The sequence below is a fragment of the Excalfactoria chinensis genome, chromosome 5 (genome assembly GCF_039878825.1).
Source record: "Excalfactoria chinensis isolate bCotChi1 chromosome 5, bCotChi1.hap2, whole genome shotgun sequence".
In the NCBI taxonomy this organism is placed as follows: Eukaryota; Metazoa; Chordata; class Aves; order Galliformes; family Phasianidae; genus Excalfactoria; species Excalfactoria chinensis.
The window spans coordinates 25,585,596-25,607,539 of NC_092829.1; the positions used below are offsets into that span (position 1 = coordinate 25,585,596).

General features: G+C 35.5%; 1 protein-coding gene across 3 annotated transcripts in view; it reads left to right on the forward strand.

The window, feature by feature from the left end:
* Positions 1–42: 42 nt before the first annotated feature.
* The window catches only part of NOVA1 (NOVA alternative splicing regulator 1), a 132,746-nt gene continuing 110,844 nt past the window's right edge, over positions 43–21,944 (forward strand). For 2 of the 3 annotated variants that reach the window (XM_072337584.1, XM_072337581.1), the window contains exons 1-2: positions 43–636; positions 2,484–2,627. In XM_072337584.1, coding sequence (XP_072193685.1) covers positions 501–636; positions 2,484–2,627 — 280 coding nt within the window. In that variant the 5' untranslated portion in view covers positions 43–500. The remainder of the gene's footprint in view (positions 637–2,483; positions 2,628–21,944) is intronic. The other variant, XM_072337583.1, reaches the window with a different exon arrangement.

Sequence of the window (21,944 nt, forward strand, 5' to 3'; positions counted from 1 at the left end):
CGCTCCCCCCTCCCGCCTGTTCTTCTCCGTCTCACTCGTTCTCGCTCCCCTCCTCTCCCACTCGCTCCCCTCCTTTCCTCTCCCACTCACTCCGTCCTCTCCTCCTCCCGTCTCACTCTTTTCACTTCCCCCTCCTCCCCTCTCCCGCTTCTTTCCCCTCTCTCGCCCCCTCGCTCCCGTCTCCCCGCTCCTCATCTCTTCCTGACACTGCACTGCAGCTGCTCCTCCAGCCCAGTCCTGCCTGCTTCCCTCCCTCCTTCCCTCTCCTTCCCTCCCCCTGGCTGCCAGATAAACAAGGCGCGCAGCATCCTCGGCAACCCCAAGCCTAGTTCTACATTTTCGAAAAGGACAAGAGAACGGGACGAGCCTCCACCCCTCCTCCTCCTCCTCCTCCTCCCCCTTTCCCTTCCTCTTCCTTCCTCCTCCTCCTCCTCCCCCTTCCCTCCCTGCCCCCCCAACACCGAAGGGAAGAGACAATTCTCCTCCGAGCAGCAGCAAACATGATGGCGGCAGCTCCCATCCAGCAGAACGGGACCCACACCGGGGTTCCCATAGACCTGGACCCGCCGGACTCCCGGAAAAGACCGCTGGAAGCCCCCCCTGAAGCGGGCAGCACCAAGAGGACCAACACGGGCGGTGGGTATCTCCTCTGCCGCCTCCCCCCGCCCGACCCACCCACCTCTCCCCTTCCTTCCCTACCTACCTGCCTCCCCCTCGCCCCCCCCCCCCCAAGCATTCCCATTTCTCTAACGTTATCATTCATCAAAATGGCGTCGCTTTTCAGCATCCACCGGGCTTTTGATTTAATACCCACGCAGGGGCTACGCGGCCGCGACCCGGCGGCGGGGAAGCAAGCGTGCGGGGCTCCCCCCGCACCCTCCGCACAATTGGCTCCGATCAATGGCAGCCGGCTGGAAGGAGACAAACACACTTTCTTCCCTTTGCATCCTTCGGGTCACAAGTTGCGTTTCAGCCTTGCCCTGCGTTTCCCTCTGCCTTGGCCTCGGTGCTATTGTCAGCCTCTACACGGTGTTGTTTGGCTGGCGGGGGGAGAGGGCTGGCTGCTGCGGGGGGAGCCGGCTCTGCCGCGGGGTCTCGGGAGCTATCAGCCCGCCCTGCCCGGGGGAGATGAGTTATAACGGGACCGGCATCTCCTCCGCTCGTTTGCACCGGAGTCGTCATAACAATGCACCGAGGCAGAGGTGAATTTATTTGCCCGATATTAAGACAGCAGTCTGGCTATATATAGTGCATCGTGCAGCCGGCTGGATGAATATGGATGGGCACTATTGTCACACGCAAGCACTTAAGGCGCTTGTAGGTTTGAATGGGGAAAGTGAGGTGAACTCGGATAGCTCCTTTTGCTTAAGGGGGGGAGGAGGAGAAACCCAACAGTCGCTTAGTAAAATAGATTCTATGGTAAAAATCTTGATGCTAAAGCCAATGGGACGTCTTCTTAATCACTGAAGAGAGCCTAAATCTGGGGAATCAACCAACCTTTATTGTCCTGCACTTTTTCAGAGCTGGTTACAGAAGGCTGTCAGACTTCAGTGTTACTGACTTGGGATGAGATCTCACTGATAATTAATCAGTTCCTGGATCAGATTGGAATATTTTTATTTTTTTCCTCCATTGATTGCATATGTATTTGTTACGGTTCTGGTTGTAGGCTTTAATGCTAGTAGTGAGTAAAGGACTCGCATTGTCTATCTCGTCACCTTTTAAGTGTATTTACAATATGTGACTTAGGCTTTTGATTAACTGGGAAAAATTCTTCTTAATGTCTTTTAAATAATGAGCTTAAAAGAGATCATTGTTGCTTAAGAAGTGCTAAAGGAATACACGAGGATTACTTAGGCAAGTGATTCCATGTTGAGTTGTTTTCTTGGCAGTGGCTGAGATGCTTGGAATAAAACCCCACATTTTGGGTGGGTTATTTGGTAGCAGAGTAGTCGTTTTTCTCACTTAAGAAGAATGCATGAAACAGCTAATTGCTATTCTCATGTGTTTGCTAATGACAAACAAATAGCCCATCAGAATTTGCAATTCATTTCTCCTTAGTTTTGGCATTTCTTTTGCAGTATTTTCAAGCAAGGTTGTAGTTGTGACAAGGCACGTTTTTGTGCAGAGGTTCATTTATTTTTTTATTTTTTTTATTTTTTAAAGGGGTCTAGTCATTTCTGTATGCTGTTGTTACAGGCAGAAAAGCTGAAAAAATTCCACCTTTGAAATAAAATTAAATTTTTATTCTTTAATGGAATTAAGAAATGTATATGGATTCTTTATTTTGCTTAAAATAAATGTAGATATTTTGAAGTGTCAAAGACATAGTCCAAATGTGTCTTGCAAATGACGCAACTGGTTAGATGTAAATGCATGCATTACTGAATGTGGCTAAAGACGTAACATCACTTGTGGGTCTGGGAGGGTGAGATCAAAGTTTGTAAGTCATATTAACCATGCATATCTCGATTTTTTTTCAGAGGATGGCCAATATTTTCTAAAGGTCCTCATACCTAGTTATGCTGCTGGATCTATAATTGGGAAGGGAGGACAGACAATTGTTCAGTTGCAGAAAGAGACTGGGGCCACCATCAAGCTGTCTAAATCCAAAGATTTTTACCCAGGTAGGTGCAAAAATTAGTTGATTATTTATGTTTGAATCCCATGGGTTGTATAGAACATGTATGTTTCATGTGTTGGCATATAAGCATCTAGTGCATTGCGAAACGTTTATCTAAAAAACCTGCTACAAAGTGCAACAGTGAATATAATGTTCTGTCTTACTTGATGTATGGAAAATGAAGTGGGAAGATTATCATCCAATAATCTAACTGCTTGATGTATGTCTAAGAATGTTTTCAGTGTTGCTGAAAAAAATATTTTGTTTGCTTTGTTTGTTAGTTTAAAAAATAAAAATAAAAAAAGGAAAACTAGCTTTAAGGAACCAACCTGACAGCTGGTGTAAAAATAATTGTTTGTTTGAAGTTTTTAGGCATTGAAATGACAATTAAGATAGAATGAGTAAAATTGAGTGGCCTCCTCTTAAAGAATGGGCCATTTGCTTTAAATCCATTATGTACCTTCTTTATGCCTCATTGCTTTGTTCACTGGCTCTGGAGTGAAGTAAAGAGGGCAGGCGCTGCTCTTTAGATATTCTTTATATTATGTTTACCATGGTGGTGGAAGAAAACTCTATTTTAAAAGGGAAACACTTTGAATGATTAAAGAACACGTATTTTTCATAAATCGTACGCAAGAAACATGTTTTTAATATTAGAGTACGATAAGAATTAAATACCCGATTTAATGTTTCTTCTTTAAAAGTTCTGAAGAGGAGGTCTTGCATTACAGTCGAAAACGTTTTGATTTCTGCAGTTGGATAATATATTTTTTTCCTTAAGATTAACACATTAGCATTCTGTATTTGAATGGGATCTGGAGGAGTTGTTATAAATGGATGCAAATAGTATCAGAAGTGATACTGGTTTTGGTGTTTTGATTCTGTTTTGATGATAATCTGATGGTTTAGAATTGACTACGTGTTACTGACTTTTCTGTGGAAAAATAAGAGCTACTTTTCACTTGGTCTAGTTTAACAAGATTAATTGTCTAAAACAATGAAGGCAATTGGTATGGGTGTAAATAGGACACCGACATATTAGCATTTATCTTCTAACTTCAGTGTGAAGCAGAAATGGATAATTTCTTATTTGTGGAGATATTGTGGTCTTATGATGGTGGTTTTTGTTATGGACATTTTAATGCACCTGTTGTATATCTCCTTGATGAATGAGATTTGTAATTCCTACAAGTCCAAGGTTAAAGTAATGCATGTAGTTGTTTGTTATTTTTTGTTGAAGTGTTCAGTTTATAAGCTGATGCTCGTTGTTCTCGTATGTTTTTTCTTTTTTCCTTTTTTAAATTTTTCATTCCCCTTTCAGGAAGATAAAAAATATGACTATTTTGAAAGGTATGGTAGAATGGGGGAGAAAATCAATGTAGAATTGTGAAAATTCTAGTAAGAAATAAAAACATTCAAAAGAGCTTGATTGCAGAATTAATAACATAATCTGCGTAAAGAGCCGCAATAGTAAATTAAATTCGCTGTCAATAGATGAAAATGAAATAGATTTTCTGCATTATACATGAGGTAGTATGAGATATGCAAGGATGTTACAGAAAATTGGTGTTTATGAAGTATATTTAAAATGCCAAATTACAAGCCTTTTCATTTTACTACAGTTTATTTACACTCAGTTGGAAAGGACGCTCCAAAGATTAGATCTTTTGTTTAGTACTCCAGCAGAGTTCTACTGTTTTCTGATTAAATCAGAATTACATATTATTTTGTGTTACAAATTGTTAAGATGTATCAGGAGTAGCAGAGAAACCTTTGAACAATAAAAAGTAGCGGGCTAGACACCAGTAAAAATGTTTGGGACAAACATTTCTCTCTTAAAAGGGAAGAGGGGCTCAAACTGTTTAACTGTAACAGGTGCAAATGAAGTTCCAGTTTGACTTCATAATTTCTGCTTTGGATTTGCAGCCACATTTTGTAGAAAGTGAGTGTTTTATGGAAGCTGGCGACTGATAGCTGCTAAGGTGTGGAATGGATCTGAGAAATGGACTCCAACGGGGCTAGCTCTTGTTGGTCTTTCTGTTTGCACTTGACCACAAGCCTGCGGAATTTTCAGAGGTCCTGGCATTCCGTAAGCTGATAACTTTTGGGTTTCTTCCAGACCCTCAGGCTCATATAGCATTAGGGAAAAGGGACCTTGTGAAATAGCTAATATAAAGATACATTTATTTATTTATTTATTTTGTGTGTGTGTAATGTTTCTAAAGCAATTATTCTGGTTGTATTATAGCCGGTACTACTATGTGTGTGACTTGAAACGCGTTCAGTGTGCTTTTCAGTATGAAATGTTTGCTCGCTGAAGTTTTTGTGAGACTTTTTTTCTAAAAAGTGTTAGCACAGTCTGACTAAGTTGCTGTTTGGAAAGGAGGAAGTTGGTTGCAATACGGAAGTCATGAGTAGTTTCTATGATCTAATAGTATTCTTTCTTATTCCTGTGATATAGGACTTCAGTATGCAGACTGATTTCAGTGCATCAAAAAAGTGACATAATTACTGAAGAATTATATGGCAGCTCTAGTTACAAGGCATTGAAGGAAAAAAAAAAAAAAAGCAGCTTTTAGCTGAACATTTTGGATCACAAAATAGGAAGCAGTTCATAAATCCATATTGACCAGAGTCTTATTTTTTGAGTACAAAATTTATTTTTCTCTTTTTCAGGTTACCAGCTGACTTTCTCATTGTCTGAGCTTCTGTAGTTTAAGTTTGTGCTTATCCCTCATTCTATCAGTCTTGTCCCAGTGGATTAGTAGAAACAAAATTAGACTGGAAAAAAATAGGCCCTACTTTTAAAATAATGCTGATAACTTCTTTAGAAAAGTATAGTGTATGTACTGACTACTAAGTTTTGGTCCAGAATCTAAATACTGACGTAGCCATTCTGCATGAATATTGATAAAGCAAACTTCATAAAGAAAGTGACACTTCTGCTGACCCGTTTTGATTTATGGTTGTATTTCGAACAATATAAAGTGGCAACAGTATTTTTGTAGCATTAAGCTCTCATTATTATTTATTTCTTTACTTCCCCCCCTGTTTTTCCATTCTAAATTATAGGAAGTGCTGGACTGATAACTCCTGTGGACATATGTATTTTTTCCAGTGTGAATGCTGACGCGTGCTTGCTTACTCTCTTGCTTTCTCTCAGCACTCACCCCCGCCCCCTTCAAGTCTCTCACTTGCACACACACACAAAATTATGTTACATTGCATCACGTTGTTTATCTTGCAACAGGATCTTGCCTGATCTGAACTTGATGCTTGAGTGAATTTGAGCTCGGTCACTGTTTTTTAATTTATTGGAATATGAAGTCATGTGTGTACTTAAATCAGATCATATTAAGAGCAGAGCTTAATAAAAACATAATTAAATGGAGATAAGGTTTTACTGCTTTTAACAATAGAGGAGCTGTATTGCTTTTATAACAGATTTCTGATCAGTAGCGTTCTAAATATTTGGAGAATATGAAAGGAGGAGTTTCCTTCCTCTCCTCATGTAGAATACATGAAGTTATGTTTCTGTGATGTTTCCATGAAGTAGATTGTTAGAGATGTTTTGTTTGAATGTCTTTTTTTTAAACATCCATGAATTATGTGAGATCATCTGGCTGTACTTAGTTCATGTTCCCTTTTGGAAATTATCTCATTGTGACTCCAAAAAACTTTTTAAATGCATTGCATGTACAAGTAACTATAGAGACTTATTAATGAAAAGTTCATTTTTGAGTTTCATTAAACTGTTAAGAAGGTGGAAGGTGTAATATCAAGTGTGGTTCACCATTGTTTCCTTTATATCATTAAGGAACTGCCAAGTTAATTACTACGTACAAAAGATGGCTAAAGCAAAAGGAGTAAGTGTACGAGTAACATACTCGTGGAATAATATTAGTGAAATAGTATTTTTCAACTATGGATGAGTATTAAAAATAAAAGGGAAATAAAGCATTAAAAGTTAAATTGGAGTTAGTTCAGCTATCTGTTGTCATGGTCATTACATTATTATTCTATTATTCCATTTTTATTCTTGATACTTCTCTCACTCTCTCTTTTTTTTTTTTTTCTTTTTTTTAAGTGTTGACATTCCCTATATAGGGACTTCATACATATGAATCTAAGGTTTTTCAGATTTTGTTGTAAACATTTACTTATAAGTGCAACTTCTGGGATAATGGAGATGGGGAGGTGACTAAAAGGTGGAGGTTTCAGAGGTGGATTCTTCAGAGCTGTTTAGTTTTGTAAAGAAGCAGTCATTACTGTTCTTTCTACTAAGAGGGGAAAAAAAACGCAACTGGAAAACAACAACAACAAAACCACTCTAGTGTTGATTGCCAGCTGTTCAGAGAGATAATTCTCAGTTGGACAGTTGTCAGTTGCCTAGTTACTGGAAGAGAATTAAAAAATAAATTAGCTTGTTAGACTGCAGATCTTTGGTACATTTTACATTTTAAAAGAAGATGAAACTGAATATGTAACTGCGTATAATCTTGAAGTTATTCTATATCTAATTTGCCCAGTGTAAATGTAGTATTTTCTCATGTGGCAGATTTAGAAAAATTTTGAGTAGAAGTAGAAGATTTGTGCTGATTTATTCTGTATATAGAGGCTTGTTTATGTTAATAAGTGAATAAACTTTTACATGGCAAATGGCTTTGTGGTTTGCGCAAAAGTGCTGTGCCTTTCTCTTACATAAGAATTGTAAACAATTTGGTAGATTCAAAATAATCCATTGTTTCTAAAAGTTGTTGGTTCACTTGTTTTTACAAAATAAAGAACAAAATAAGGATGACTGGGGTCAACACAAGGAAATGCTGTATATAGTGATGTTCGCATTTTCTATTGTGATTGTTTTGCTCGCTTTTTTCAATTTTGTTGAAAACTGTATGATTCACTATGGATGCAAAAGCTGATGTGTCTTTTTGTTCTTTTTTTCTTGGTTGTTTTGTCTTGCATCAGTTAGTATCTTTCTCGAAAACTGTGATATAAGTTTATTAATTGACTATCCTCTGTAGTTAACTGTAATTTGTTTCATTGGTGGCTAGTAGCTTTTTGGACAGGAAATGAGACCTTGAATTTAGGGAATTTGTTAGACTTGCTATTAGAAGTAGAGGATAGAGGGATTTGGGAGAAGGGCTTTTGCCTGATTGTTATCTCATTTCCATCTTTGGATACTGTTCTAGCGTAAAGTTAAGCAACATCTGGAGTGATTTGACTGACAGTCATCTCACTGGGATTTATCATTGCATCCTGCAGCTGGTACAGTCAGCTTCGCAGCCTTCTAAAGAGGTTAGGGTATTTTTGTTTTGTTTTGTTTTTTTGTTTGTTTGTTTGTTTTTAATCATTTATCAGACAACCTGCGGGAGTTAATGACCTGGTAAGGAGTGTGGTAGTTTCAGTGGTAGTATTGGAATGCTCCAGGTAGTTGGGCTGGTGAGGCTCTGGCAGTGTGCTTCTCACGTTGCAATGCAGCTGCTCTTGGGCTTAATTAATCTGACCCTTGGAGGCTGCAGTGTCATGGTGTAAAGCACAATATGTACTATGAATGGAAGCACTGTTTTTTGGAATATTATTGATGGCATGTTTCTAGGTAGTATTTGAGGTTTTCTAAAATTCTTAATGTGCTTTGAATTGGAACTGTGAAGTTCTTTCCCTGTCTCAAATATCTGTGGAATAATGAAGCTGATAAACGTGATATTGAAATGTCACCATTTTAATGGGCATAGCAAAAATATTTGTGTTTGTTCTGACAAAAGATATGTCTATTAATGAAAATAGCTATATTGTTTAAGCAAATGGGATGGGAGGAGGATAAGTGCAGGTGTGTTTCCACTGAGCATTTTATTTTACTTCTCTTTCTCTTTGAACAAACCTTTTCTGTCTGTGTCTGGTGTGTATTTCTTGTGTACTGTAGAACACTGTATTGGGATATACTGGTTGCTTCTGTTGGCCAGCTCAGTCTTGTGATTCTTCTGAGGCTTTATTATAATGTGGAAATATATAATTGGAATTTGGTATTTGGCAGTCAGAATAAAGTAATGTGTTGTACATGCGTGAGTCTGTTAATTTACTGTAGAGATGCTACAATTTTGACAGTGTGGCATGACTTTAGGAAACTGTCAAGTTCCTTATATTCATCCTGATTTTGAGGGCCAATTCTGTCTTTCCAACCCCAGAGGAAATATCAAACCAGAGCTTTAACTGTCAATCTTTAAATGTTGTACTGCATACTGTAAGACTCTATTTCAACCTCTTTTTCTTTTGATTTTGGAGGTATCTTCATCCCAGTTCAGGATTATTTGTAGCATTGTAAGGATTAATTATGTTGCTTGCAGTTGAATGATCATCAGGATACTTTCTTGTTTTGAATTTCCCTTATGTTTAATAGAAATGTCAAATAGTTGACTTTTTACTATGTATTTAAAATATCTAAATTCATGCAATCCTCACATTAACTTGTTTTCACTTTATCATATTAGATACTTGATTATGGTAGCGTCTGATTGGCATTGAATTAATATTAAACATTCTGTTGTTGTTGATTATAGCCAAGAATTAAAATTCATTTGAAGGCGCTTAACTGGTGTGATTGAAACTTCAGATTAAGGCAGTATTCAGAAACATATCTGCTGAAGTCAGCTCCAAGCTGAACAATGCTAGGATTCCTTTCTAACTTTTGAATGTGAACTTGTGAGGCTTTGCTTAAGCTAGGTATGAGCAGTATTTTTGTGTGTTGCTTGTCTCGACATGTGAATTGCTATAAGTTTAGGTAAGGTTTAAGAATTCTCTGTAATTGATGGGGAATAATTAAGCCTCCTTTCTGAAAGGCCAGAGAAAACATGAGTTGTTGTATAAAGTACCTGATGTGAATAAGATGAGGAGTAGTGAATTAGGGTCCAGGTTTGAAGTTATACTGTGGTAGTTTGAGTGACCTTGGGGTCAGGTTAGGGTTTAGTTACTTCCATATGAGGAAGCAATGTAGTTGTCTGTCTACATAGGTGAAAGTGATTATGTAAAATTAGCGTGTTAGATGTACAGAAGCACCCCAGATGAAATTTCATATTTGCCTCGACTTGTAGGTTTTGATTGTGAAAAGACTAAACACCTGTTCTTCATCATTGATCTTTCACTGCATCCTGCAGGGCCTGTCATCTCAGCATTGACAGGATCAGATGAAAAATACAGTCGATGTGTTGACATTTTTTTGAGAATCATTCAGGTAAGATTACTTATACAGAACTACAGTGAAATTCATGGCTGCTGCTAATGTTTCACCAGTTGGAGCCTTTGCATTCTCAATCATTAATTAAATTAGATACTGAGGTTCTATGCATGTTCCTGTGTTTCAGTTTAAAAGCACTTTTTGTGCCTTGCTCAGTGCTGTTTAACTCTTGTAATTTCCACGTGAAGAGCTTCACACCTCTGTACTATTTTCCCCACTTCATAGAGTGACACCTGTTTGCTTGAATCAAGAACACCTCCAAAGCTCTCAGAAGATTTGTATGTACATGTGTTTTATTTTATTTTGAAGTAGTGAGTTCAGTTCTTTTTAAAAATTCTTCATTGTCAGTACTGGGAAAAAATTCACTGTAGAGAACCAGGCAATCAGAGACAGCAGCAATTTATCATCTTCCTAATGCATTCAAAGCTCTCATTTTTTCAAACTGTATGTGAAAAATCACATGTATTTAACTGGATATGCAACTATGGAGTATCTTTAAAACAAATTATTGAAAATGTTTATATAAAATAATGTAGGAAGAAGTGGCGCACAGCTGTTTATTTGGCTTCATTGAGCATCAAGTAAGCACATGGAGTTAAAATATATCCTATTGTGTTCCTGAAGAGTTGGACAGTGAAGTGATGCGATGTTACAGGGGGAAGAAAGACCATGTGAGCCTCATGCCATAGAATGTTGAAACTTGATCTAATTGAGGTTTTGTACCCATCTGTAATCTGGTGCTTCCTGCCTGCATGTAGATAGGAGAGTGTATAGTAGAAGCAGCAGTTTAGGTGCTCTAGTGGATATTGTCTTGCCAGCAGTATTGAGCAGGAGTTACAGAATGTTTATTTATAATCCGGTAGTTTACCAGCAGTTTTTCTGAGGATGGCAAAAAAAGGGAAATGGATGGCTTCTTAGCAATATATTGACCTGGTTTGGAAGAAAATTTCTGTGGAACGAAAGAGGCTCATCTGGCATCTTGTAGATCTTCGACTAAATGTAGGTCTGCAGCTAAATGCTGCTACCAGATTTCTTAGAATTTTATACAAATGAATGATTTAAATGAGAAGTGTTAGAGAGTGAACATTTGTGTTTTCTGTCCTGCATGTGTGCACACATTTCATTGTATGTCTTCTACTTACTGTATTAGATGGACACTTGGCAACTCTGTCAATCTAAACTAAAAATCAAATTCCCAGGACTCCATGTAATTATATCGCTTCCTAACTTCTGAGTTTTTTACTGTGTGATGTAAATCTGCTAGTTTTTTTTTGAGATTTCTCTCTCTCTCTCTTTTTTTTTTTTTTTTTTTTTTTTTTTTTTTTTTTTTTTTAGCATATAACTTGTAGCATAATGAAATGCTCAATAAAAAAAGGAAGTGTAATTTCACAAAGATTATTTTTTAGGAATACAAGATTTTTTTTTTTTTAGGTTGGTAATAACACCAAGTGCTCATCTAGTATTTGCACTGCTATTAACAATAATAAAATAAATACTCTGTAACTCAATAAGCTGTATTCTAATTCTGTGTGGGTCTATGTAAGTGGATAGGTGTTCTAATAAGTGCCAGCACAATGCATTAAATTGAAAAGTATTTTATGACAAATTGATCCTAAATAATCAGCTAAAGGAGACTTTCATATGATAAATGTGCAACTTAAGATTTGAAAGGAAAGCCTCAAGAAGAAATAGTTATCTTACATGGCCCCCAGCTATTTTATTTGTTTATTTGTTTATTTTAACATGACTACATCACATATTCATTTTCTGAACAACTAGTATTTGGAAGAAGGAAACAAGCGGTTTCTCAGATAGCCAGATTTTTAAATCAAGTAGTTAAAATCAGTGTTTAAGGGTGTGTAGAAATCTTCATGTAATTACTATTCTTAGAGCTTTACTAATGGCATGTTCTTGATAAGAAAGTCATTGAAATGGGAAGCTGCATTTGTCCTTGCTTATGTTTCCCATACTACTTACATACAAGAAACTCAGTTGATGAAAGTGTTTTATGAACTTTTAGTCTCAAAGGCACATAGGGTGGATGGTGGTTGCAAGACCAGTGTCTGAATTAAACAGTATATTTTAAAGCTAGGCAATTTTGATTTTTAATTTGGGTAAAGTGTTACTTTTTAATCAGCAACTAATAATTTTCTTCTTTCTGTATAATTTTTTTTATTATTATTATTTTTAATTTTTTTCTACAATGGCTCATTTTAATGGTAATTACAAATGTATTGGTCTTGTTCAGAATTAGTGCATTTCCTTCACACTTTGTTAGGATAAAGCACCATTTGATTTTGGGAGTGCAAAATCAAAATTTTTTTAATTTATTTATTTATTTATTTATTTATTTTGAGGGATTAGGTTGCTTTTGTTGTGCACAAACGACTATGGTGCTTTCAGTGTTGACTAGACCAGGAACCTGCTGAGCTTCATCTTGTGCAAAATTCTTTTTGTAGATTTAATTTTGTAAAGGAGTCTCTGCTTGTGAATTTTGGAATTAGGGATCTCTTGGAAAGAGTCCAGCGGAGGGCCACAAAGATGGTGAAGGGCCTGGACCATCTCCCCTACGAGGAGAGACTTAGGGAACTGGGTCTGTTTAGCCTTGAGAAAAGAAGGCTGAGAGGGGACTTGATCCAGGTTTATAAATACCTGGGGTGTGGGAGCTATAGTGGCGAGGCTGGTCTCTTTTCAGTAGTGCGTGGGGACAGGACTAGGGGCAACGGGCTGAAACTCCAGCATAGGAAGTTCCGCACGAATGTGCGCAAGAACTTCTTTACGGTGAGGGTGACGGAGCACTGGAACAGGCTGCCCAGGGAGGTGGTGGAGTCTCCTTCTCTGGAGATATTCAAGACACGCCTGGACGCCTACCTGTGCGACGTGGTGTAGGGAGCCTGCTTTGGCAGGGGGGTTGGACTCGATGATCTCTAGAGGTCCCTTCCAACCCCTATAATTCTGTGATTCTGTGATTCTGTGATTTTGGCAGCTTCATATTAGTTGTCTGAAGGTCAGCAATTTTGTATTTTTGTATGTAGCTGGTGCTTTTAGAATGACCAGCTCTGATTTGGGTGCCTTCTTTCTCCAATGGAAATGTTCAGAATAACAGTAATAACAGTAGTTTTTAAGGGTTATAGTATTAGACCCATGATTAAAATGCAAAGACCTTTTCCTAAAAATATGTATTCTAGCGAAATGGGCACCTATGATAGAGCAGGGGTTTCTTCTGAGAAGTGTTGCATAAGAAATTAGGATAGATGATTATAATGCTCACTGCAGTTATAAGCATGATAGTGTCTTAATTTGGATTTTTTTTGCTCCATCAAAGATTCTGTGAAGACAAAATTCAAAAACAAACAAAAAAACAACCAACAGCAAGGAGATGAAGGGAAGTCTTTTAGTACATAGTAGCACTGATTTTGTATGATGAGGTTTTGATTATGCTAAGTATGCTTATTTGGGAGGGAGAGAGAAGCTGAAGATGGCTGCTTGATAGGAAGTCCACACTGGTGTGCTCAAAAGTATTTCAGTTACTAATGTAGACTTCATATTTGTAGCATGACCTACATCCGTTTGTCTAGAAAGGTATGTGATATTCTAATGCCAATTGAGAGGGAAAAATGCTGTTGTTATTTACTGAATTTTATGGCAGTTTACTAGCAAACCAAAAGAGAATTATGGTGTATTTCATGTGAATTGAGATCATGTACTTGAACTAGTGTGAATCCAGGTCAGTAGGTATTTCTGAATCCTCATACGTAAGTCTGTATTTAGAGGGAAAGACTAAGATAGTTTAGGATGTTTGAGTAGACTTTTCATTTTTGAATTTCACTTGCTTCAATTAGGTTCTATTTTGTGAATCCCCTCAGAGCGTTACAGTTCTCCCCACAGCATTTAAATGCTGTGTTCAAAGGGATTTATTGCTTTCCAATTTTTTTTATTTTTTTTTTCCTCTTCTCTTGCTCATAAGCAAAAGATAATTTTTATATTAGATTTTGAAGTAGATGTTTCTTCTGGATAGATATAATGTACTGGTGTCATCAACTTAGTGGTGTGGGGTGCCCCCTCTTCCATGGGGAAAATTGAATAATCTTCTAGGATGGCCCATTTTTCAAAAAACTGAATATCCATGGAAAGATGTATAATTCATCAAATAAGGCTGTGTGTATACTGCTATATTTACATAATATTTACATTTAATTTTTAATTTAATACATTTAATTTTTAATCTACAATCTATAAAATCATACATTTAATTTTTAATCTACAAGTTACTCTCTTGAATTTAAGGTTTTCTTTTTATAAACCTTAAAATTCTGAGTTGTGGTGTTGTAATGTAGCATGTCCAAGCACTGGAAAACTTCTTGTTCGTTTCCTACACAGTTTAACATGGCTTTCCTTTTTTTTTTAACCTCAATTTCTATACTTGATGTTCTGTGTGGAAGTTCTGCCAGTAAAATGTATCCACTACTCTCAATCCAATGAATTCTGATTGTGTGGTAAGTAAAAGTAGATATTTTTAGTTAGGATGAAGACATTTTGGAAGGAATTAAAATCTGAGGAGTTTTTTTCAACTCTGTTTCTTAAGATCTCAAGTTCTGTATTTCTAAAAGTTGTCCAACCACTTTATGCCAGTGAATGAGATACAGTTCTCACATCTTTCTACTGCTGATGTTGTATTATTTTCAGCAAAAAGAAGGTGTATATATTTTTGTCTCTCAAATGTGAGGAAACAGAATTTCTCGTGATTTTCACTAGTTTCTAGGAAAGTGAGTGGTGACACAAGGGCAGTTTCTCTATACAAACATCTAATTCAGGTAAGTACTGCGTTTACACAAGGCAGAATGTGTATCCAGTCTATATTGCCTCATTTCGATGCGTTCTTAGTGATAGATGAGAGTGTATGTGAAAAAGAACAATAGTAAAATAAATGGTACTTAAGAAAAAAATCAAGGCAATTTAGATTGTTTTGTGAAATACTTCTTTATTTCTAATTTTTTCCCTTTTTTAACAAAGGATTCTTTTCTGATGCTAGTCTATGGAAGTTAATGTTACTGTTTCCTTTTTCTCTGAAGAGAAATGGTCTCACCATTTTGTAGCCTTGTAAATGACTTTAATTGGACAATGCAACCTTTTAATGTCAGAAGCAGGACCATTAATACAAATATACCATAATTAATAATGTTTTTGTCATTGTCATATTCTTTGGCTCTGCTTAATGCAGGCAGTTGGATATTTTCATCTTGAAAGACTGGTTGTGCTTTTATATAATGCTTGCTTTTTAATATACTCGTAGATCTGTTCAGTAATTTCAGTAATTGTGTGGGAAAATACTGACCAACATAAAGCATGCTACCCTTGCAGGTAAATTTATTTTAGAAGATAAGTCTTAGATCAAATCCAGATTGACTTACAGATTCTTTTCAACCTAAACATCTTCTAGGATTTGTTTTCATTTGCAAATAATTTATTGTATTAGATATATTACACTCCTTTTGTTCTGGCATACTTATCTTATTGTTAGTTTTGAAAGGTGGAAATGAAAATTCATGAAGTATGGGGCTGAGAAAATTAACAAAAATTACCAGAAGCATTTGTGAGAAGGACTCTATTAAATAAAGTTCTGAAGCATTAAAGGGGACTGGTAAACTGAAAATAAATTCTCAACTAATATTAAAATTTTGACTTGAAATAATTAACCTGAAGGTCAGTTATCTTATTTTCCTTTGATTAAAGTGCTCTGACTCATTTTTTTAAGAGGATTGTTTGGACTAGTCAGTAATGAAAAAAATTGAAATGCTTTGTTTTCTTTTCTTTTTTTCTTTTTTTTTTTTTTTTTTTTTTGTGCCTCATTCTCGATAGATCCATCGTATAAACGAGCTGATTCTCTTGAAAATCTGACCCTAATTTATTAATTGAAAATGAAGTAAGTGTTTCAGGTTCATTGTTCAAAATCTAATGTCTTTCAAGTTATTTCAGCAATAATAAATGCATATAAAGTGCATTTATTTTAATAAGAAATTAATGTAATATTTTGTAATAATTTTGTGCCTGTTTAATTTTGAGCTAAATAGAAACCTTTGGTACTTTTACAAAAGTAATTGTAGATTCAAGAACTGAATGTTTATTTAAAAACAAATGGTAAACAAGCACAGAGAATGGTTCTTAAGTTTTTCTCATTTGTTATCTCATCTGTGCCTTTAGAATGAGGCACCATATATGCAAGTATATATGATTTCAGACAAACTAAGTTATCAAAAAGAGAACTACAGCAGAAAATGGATTTGATGACTCGATGCTGATTGTTTACTTTATACTCCAGAATAAAAAGAAAAGCAAAAGCAACTTAGACTTGGTGCATAATTATTTGGCCATTATATATATATATTTTTTTCCCCATGCACATTTTGATGTTATAGTATGAAAATACGTAATAGTTTATATGAGCTGCGAAAGGAGAAATTAGGATTATGTAATGTTTCATGATAATTGTGTGCAACTTCTTTGTGTATTTATGTGAAGAAACATTAAAAAGAAAATAAATCCCTCTATACAGCTGAAGTGACACCGAGCACCAAGCTTGAGAGCCTGCAATAAAATATAAGGGCATGATTTGCATTGAAGTGTAATTAGAATGTATGTTTTTGCAATAACAATTGTTTTTAGTGAGGTCAAATTGCACATGAATAATGAACACAAGCAAAGTCCCTCCTGTACTGCAACTGATGTTTGCACATGTGCTACTTCACAATATTAATCATATGCAAAACAGGGAAAGTGACCAACTTGATTGTTTTATTTGTCCATTGTCATCTAAGACTTGAAAAATAAAAATTGAAAATATGATTTTGAGAAACTTCTTGTTTCTATTAGAATTTCCTTAGATTTTTACTAATTTAAAAAAAAAAAAAAAAGCTAAAAGCAGTACTGAAACATTAGATAGCCTTGTTGTGTTGCTTTTTAACCTGTAATATGCCAAGTATTAAAAATACAATATTAACTGAGTGGTATTGTAAAATGTAGTGTTTTGTATTTTCAGATAAAACAGTGCATTTTGACACATTGTTTAAAAACCAGAACAGCTCTGCATATGAAAACACAAACTGTGATAATTAGATAGATATGCCATATGTGGTAGTTTAAATCATCATATATCTCAAATGGCATGTTTAATGTTGTGTATTACTAAAATTATTAATTTTACAACTGAAGGCTGTTAATTTTGTTACGCTGATTGCTTTCCTTGAACCTGTAATAATGATGGCAGACCTTTTTCTTCACAAAAAAAAACAAACAAACAAGCCAAAACCACAACAAACCACCATATTTTTGCTATCTCAAAAGATAGCTGTAAGTTTCTGAATTTTTAGTGGAATCTTTGAGTAATATATGTTACCCCAAATATTTTATTTAAAATTAACTTTTGATAACAATATACTTTCACAGGCTTAAGAATAACTGTAGGGTTTTGTTTTGTTTTTGTTTTTATTTTGTTTTTGTTTTTTTCAGGATAAATTTCTGTGTAATTAAGAAAAAAAAAACAAACACCTTGTAAATACTTGCAATTACTGTCTTGGTGATAGAGGAATTTAAAATATGGATAATACCGACTTTCAGGTTGTGCTGTGTAATTCCACTACTACTTAGGTGCTATTATGTTTATATACTTAAGTCTGTATAAGCTTGACAGTTTTAAGTCCATACAGATTTGTGTAACAAGTGGTGTGAAGACCATTAATACACCTGAGGTTCAGGTTCCCTCACAACTTATGCAAAGTGAGGTGTAGTACGCCAGATTTCTTAGTGGGAGGGCTAATTTCTTCCTGTCTTTCTTTGAGATTGGCTGAGCACAGAGGAATCCTAGTGTTCTCCCATACAAATGGAAAAGAAAAATCTGTCCATTATCTTAAGCAGTTTACCGACCTGGTTACTACTTAATAGATGGGTACAGCTTTGGAATTAATGTGCTACATAAGTAGAAGTGTGATGTGAATGTGTATATGTGTTCGTATGAAACAGATAAAAGTAATGAACATTGAATTAATTTGCTGTAGGTCTATTTTTCTTAAAGCTCATGGAGTTAGCCTGAAAAATTTTGTCATGAAGATTTCTCTTTGTGACTGAATTTAAAAAAAATGGAAGTTAGCAGTGGTTTATCTGTTTGAAAGAATTGATAAAACTTTCCAGTTACTCTGCATAATTATAGCAGATATATTCTTAGCACTTCATGTTCATTTACAGTTTTTAGTCAACAATTGGTGTAAGGAATTATTAAGGCAGTGTAGTTGGTTTATGACTGTTGCTTTATCTTCCTTGAATTTAAAAACTTTTTAGCTGTGATAGAAGGCATTTTAAAAATTTCAGACCTGAAGTTTACAACTTCACTAGAGGAAACCCCAAGTATATTTTATGGATGAAGAGTACCTTTAAATAATTTTATTGAAATGGAATTTTTTTTTTCTTAGTATGTTCAAAAATTTTTCTTTAAGTGTTATCAATGTTATTTTTTTTATCCTTCTCTCCAGTCATTTTTCTTGTTCTTTGGTAAAGGTGGCACTGATAGATTATCCTGTAGTGTCTCATTGCTGTGGAGAGTCATGACTGCGCTTTTATATGCTGTTTGGTATATGCTCTCTTAAGATTGTTTTAAAGTAGCAGGGAAAGGATGGGCATTCTGGTAACCATTTCTATCTATCTATGTTTGTGCAGTTTTATTCCCATTCTCACATTACTCAGAGCAGAGATGTCTAACAATCTGTGCTGTTCTAGGTGAAGTGACAGTAAGTCCTATGGCCTGTGATAAACTGAATTCAACTTTTTGTTAAGCAGTAGAGTTAAATTTGGGTTAACATGAACAAAGACCATATTGACATATACAACCTGTTACAAGATGTACGTTAGTTGTAGTATGTGAGTACATGTTCTTTTAAAACAGGATTTCATATACCAAAGTAAGAACCAGGGAAGAAAGGAAGGATGTGTTTTAAGAAAATATCAGGTGAACAAGGAAGGTGGTCAAACTGGAGGAGAGTAGTTGTTTTTGTTGTTGTTGCTTATATTATCCAGTGAGGCTTCTTTTGGACATCATCCTTGAAAGACTTATTAGATGATTTGCACTGAATTTGGTATTTCTGATTTTGTACTTAAAACCTTTATCTTACATTTTGTTTGAGATGCTTTTGGTGACTACTTTTATTTTAAAATGAATAAACAAGTAAACACAGGAAGAAATTCTTAGATATCTACATTTAAATTATGTTCATACGCACGTATGAAACATAAGTCTTAACAGTTTTTAGTATGAGGGATATTTTGCTATAATTACTGCAGTGGCAGATGTATTTGTTAATAGATCTTTGTGTTAATGTAAAATAACTAGAACAATTTTTTCTATTGCTTGTTTTGTAGTAGTATTCGTAAATTTGACTTTGACAAAGAACAATATTGGAAGTGTTAGAGATTCTCTTATTCTTACCAAGAATGAATTTATTGGAGTATGGATTAAAAATTAAGTATTTTTTTTTAAATAAGGCAGGAATCAAGAATCCTTTCTTCCCTAATAGCTGGTTGGGAAGTATTTTTGAAACATGATTAGCTGTACAGATTCTTTTTTTGGTGAGCTAGGGAAAAATAATGGTTTATTTCATATGTGTTTTATCCTTGAATGTAAGACTGTTATCAGTGTTTGAAAAAACAGACAACTGGGTGAATCAATGTTTCCTTCAGTCACGTGAATGCAGCAACTTTGACTATTGTTGTTGTCTCTTTTGATAGTCTTATCCAAAAAAGTTTCTGACTGATAATTTTATATGCCAGTTGTTTGAATTCTCTCTGTTTCTTTAGTTTTCCCTTCTGGGTGTTACTGCTTTAGAATTGTAGAGTTTAATTTTGACTGAGTTTCACAGTTGCTCTGCTTGAGGTTTTATGCTCAATGCGGCGGTGTATTCAAGAAGGAGAAATCTTTCTGTAGTGTCTGTAAAACAGTGAATACCTGCTGTACTTCCAACTGCATATCTTTGTTAAATGTCAGCTGGAGTCTGTTTACTTGTTTGTGTCTTGTGGTTTGGGTCGTTGCTCAGCGGATTTTTACTTATGAGAATGAAATATTTTTATAGATGAAAGGTTAATATGTGCTTGTATTCATATGTATATACATACATACCTAATACACATCCTAAAATGCATATATTAAAATATCTTAAAAGGCCATTTAGGTGCCAGTACAGTGGAGATCGTAGTTTTGAACACAAACATAAACAATCAGAAGAGCCTTATTTTATACCAGTATTTATTTAAATTCTTTATATTTTTACTCAAATTTGTTGAAATAAACTATGTGTCAGTGAGACTACGTGAAGTCCATAGACTGTTTCATGAAATGCTTACTTCCTTGCTAACAATAAAGTACATAAATGATCTGACTGCTTCTGTTGTGACTGTTAACTTTTTTTTTTTTTTTTTCCTTAAAAAAGCTGCATTCCACTATGCCATTCATTTTCTGTCCCAGATAAAATCAAATGTTAGTTCCAAATAGAAGAAAATTGAAATATATGATACTTAGACTGCTTCTGCTTTTTAGGTAGGTCTCAGTCTAGATTCAGAAATTAGTAGTAAAACATACTTAATGAGGACAGTTTTTAATGTTGATATCTCACTAATTAACTAAAAATGTTAATGTGTTCTGGCCGAATTCTCATCTGATAAGTTATTAATTTTTATTTTTCAAAAACATGTTTATTCTAAGATTGAATGCAGGTATCTTAATTGAATTTGTTGTGGAGTGTTTCTTTTGTAGTAATTGCAGTTACTTCTGTCCTACCTTGTAACTGTCTTCTGTTTATTTTTATAGAAACAGCCCAGAGTAGTCAGAGTGATTTACTGAGAGGAAAAGAGACATGCTTGTTTGCTACTGTGTATAAGTGAGAAGTTGACTTTTTCACTGTCACTTTTTAACTTAGGTTTTCTGATATGAAGGAGAAGCACTGTTGAAAATAAAATAATACAGAAAAAATAATTTAATAAGGATTGTGAATTAATTGAAAAAAAGGCATCAGAGACAGATGGTGGTGGTATGGCAGTAGAGTCTAAAACTTTCTGCCAATACTATGTTAAATTTTGTTGATGAGTGACAGCAGCAGAGGAGCAGTCTGACAAAATGGTGCCTGATGTGCAAGTGTGTATGCATAAAGTTGTGTCATTAGTTTCCTTCTAGCTTGCTTAATATTTTTGGAGGCCAAACAGTAGATGTAAGCACAGTGAGTGATGGGTGGTGCATTTCAGCAGTAGTGACACTGGCAGTGTGTCACCTCTGTTGGTACAGAGCTTTACAAGTGTGGCATGTAGGGCGCAAAAATTCCAGCTTGTTACAATAGCACTGTGTTAATTCTGGTTCTCACTTTTACAGTAGTGTTTGGTCAAGAAAAATGCTATTTTATCATCCATCAAATGTGAGGTGTGCTAGTGTCCTTTGTTTGGGTGGGGTGTGAGGGGGAATAGTGGCAAACTATATGAATGAATTAAACCCCAAAACATTTCATGTCAAGTGCAGGATTATTTTTCTCAGGACTTGTAAAATTTGTTCAGTGGTATATATTGTTCATGGATAAACCTATGCATTTGTTAAGCTTGCTGCTTTTGAAGGATAAATTTTTCTTACTGAAAACTTGGTTTATGTAAATAATGCCCAGTGCAACCACTTGTCTATGGGAAGTTAGGGTTAACTGAATTTGTTAGGATCAGTTAGAATGTTGTCTCAGGCAATTGGTTCTTCTAAGCTAGCATTTACTTCTTAGCAAGTATGTTCCTCCTTGTCCCAGAACTTCCAGTGTCAGTCATTTTCTCTTAAGAGCCTTGTTCACCATCCCTACTCTTCCACTTCAACTTTTGGTTTTGTAGAAATTCATTTTGTCTCTTGTCACAAGAACGGGTCACAGTTACCAGGAAAACAGGTAATTCATGCTGAACGTTTTAAACCATGAAGGAAACCAGACAGGCATATTCCAAAAGTGCAGAGCAGTCAGGATGTGGCATCTAGGAGTTTTGTGGGAGCAATGAATCTTGGCATCTTTGGGTAACTTTAGTTCCTGAGCTTGA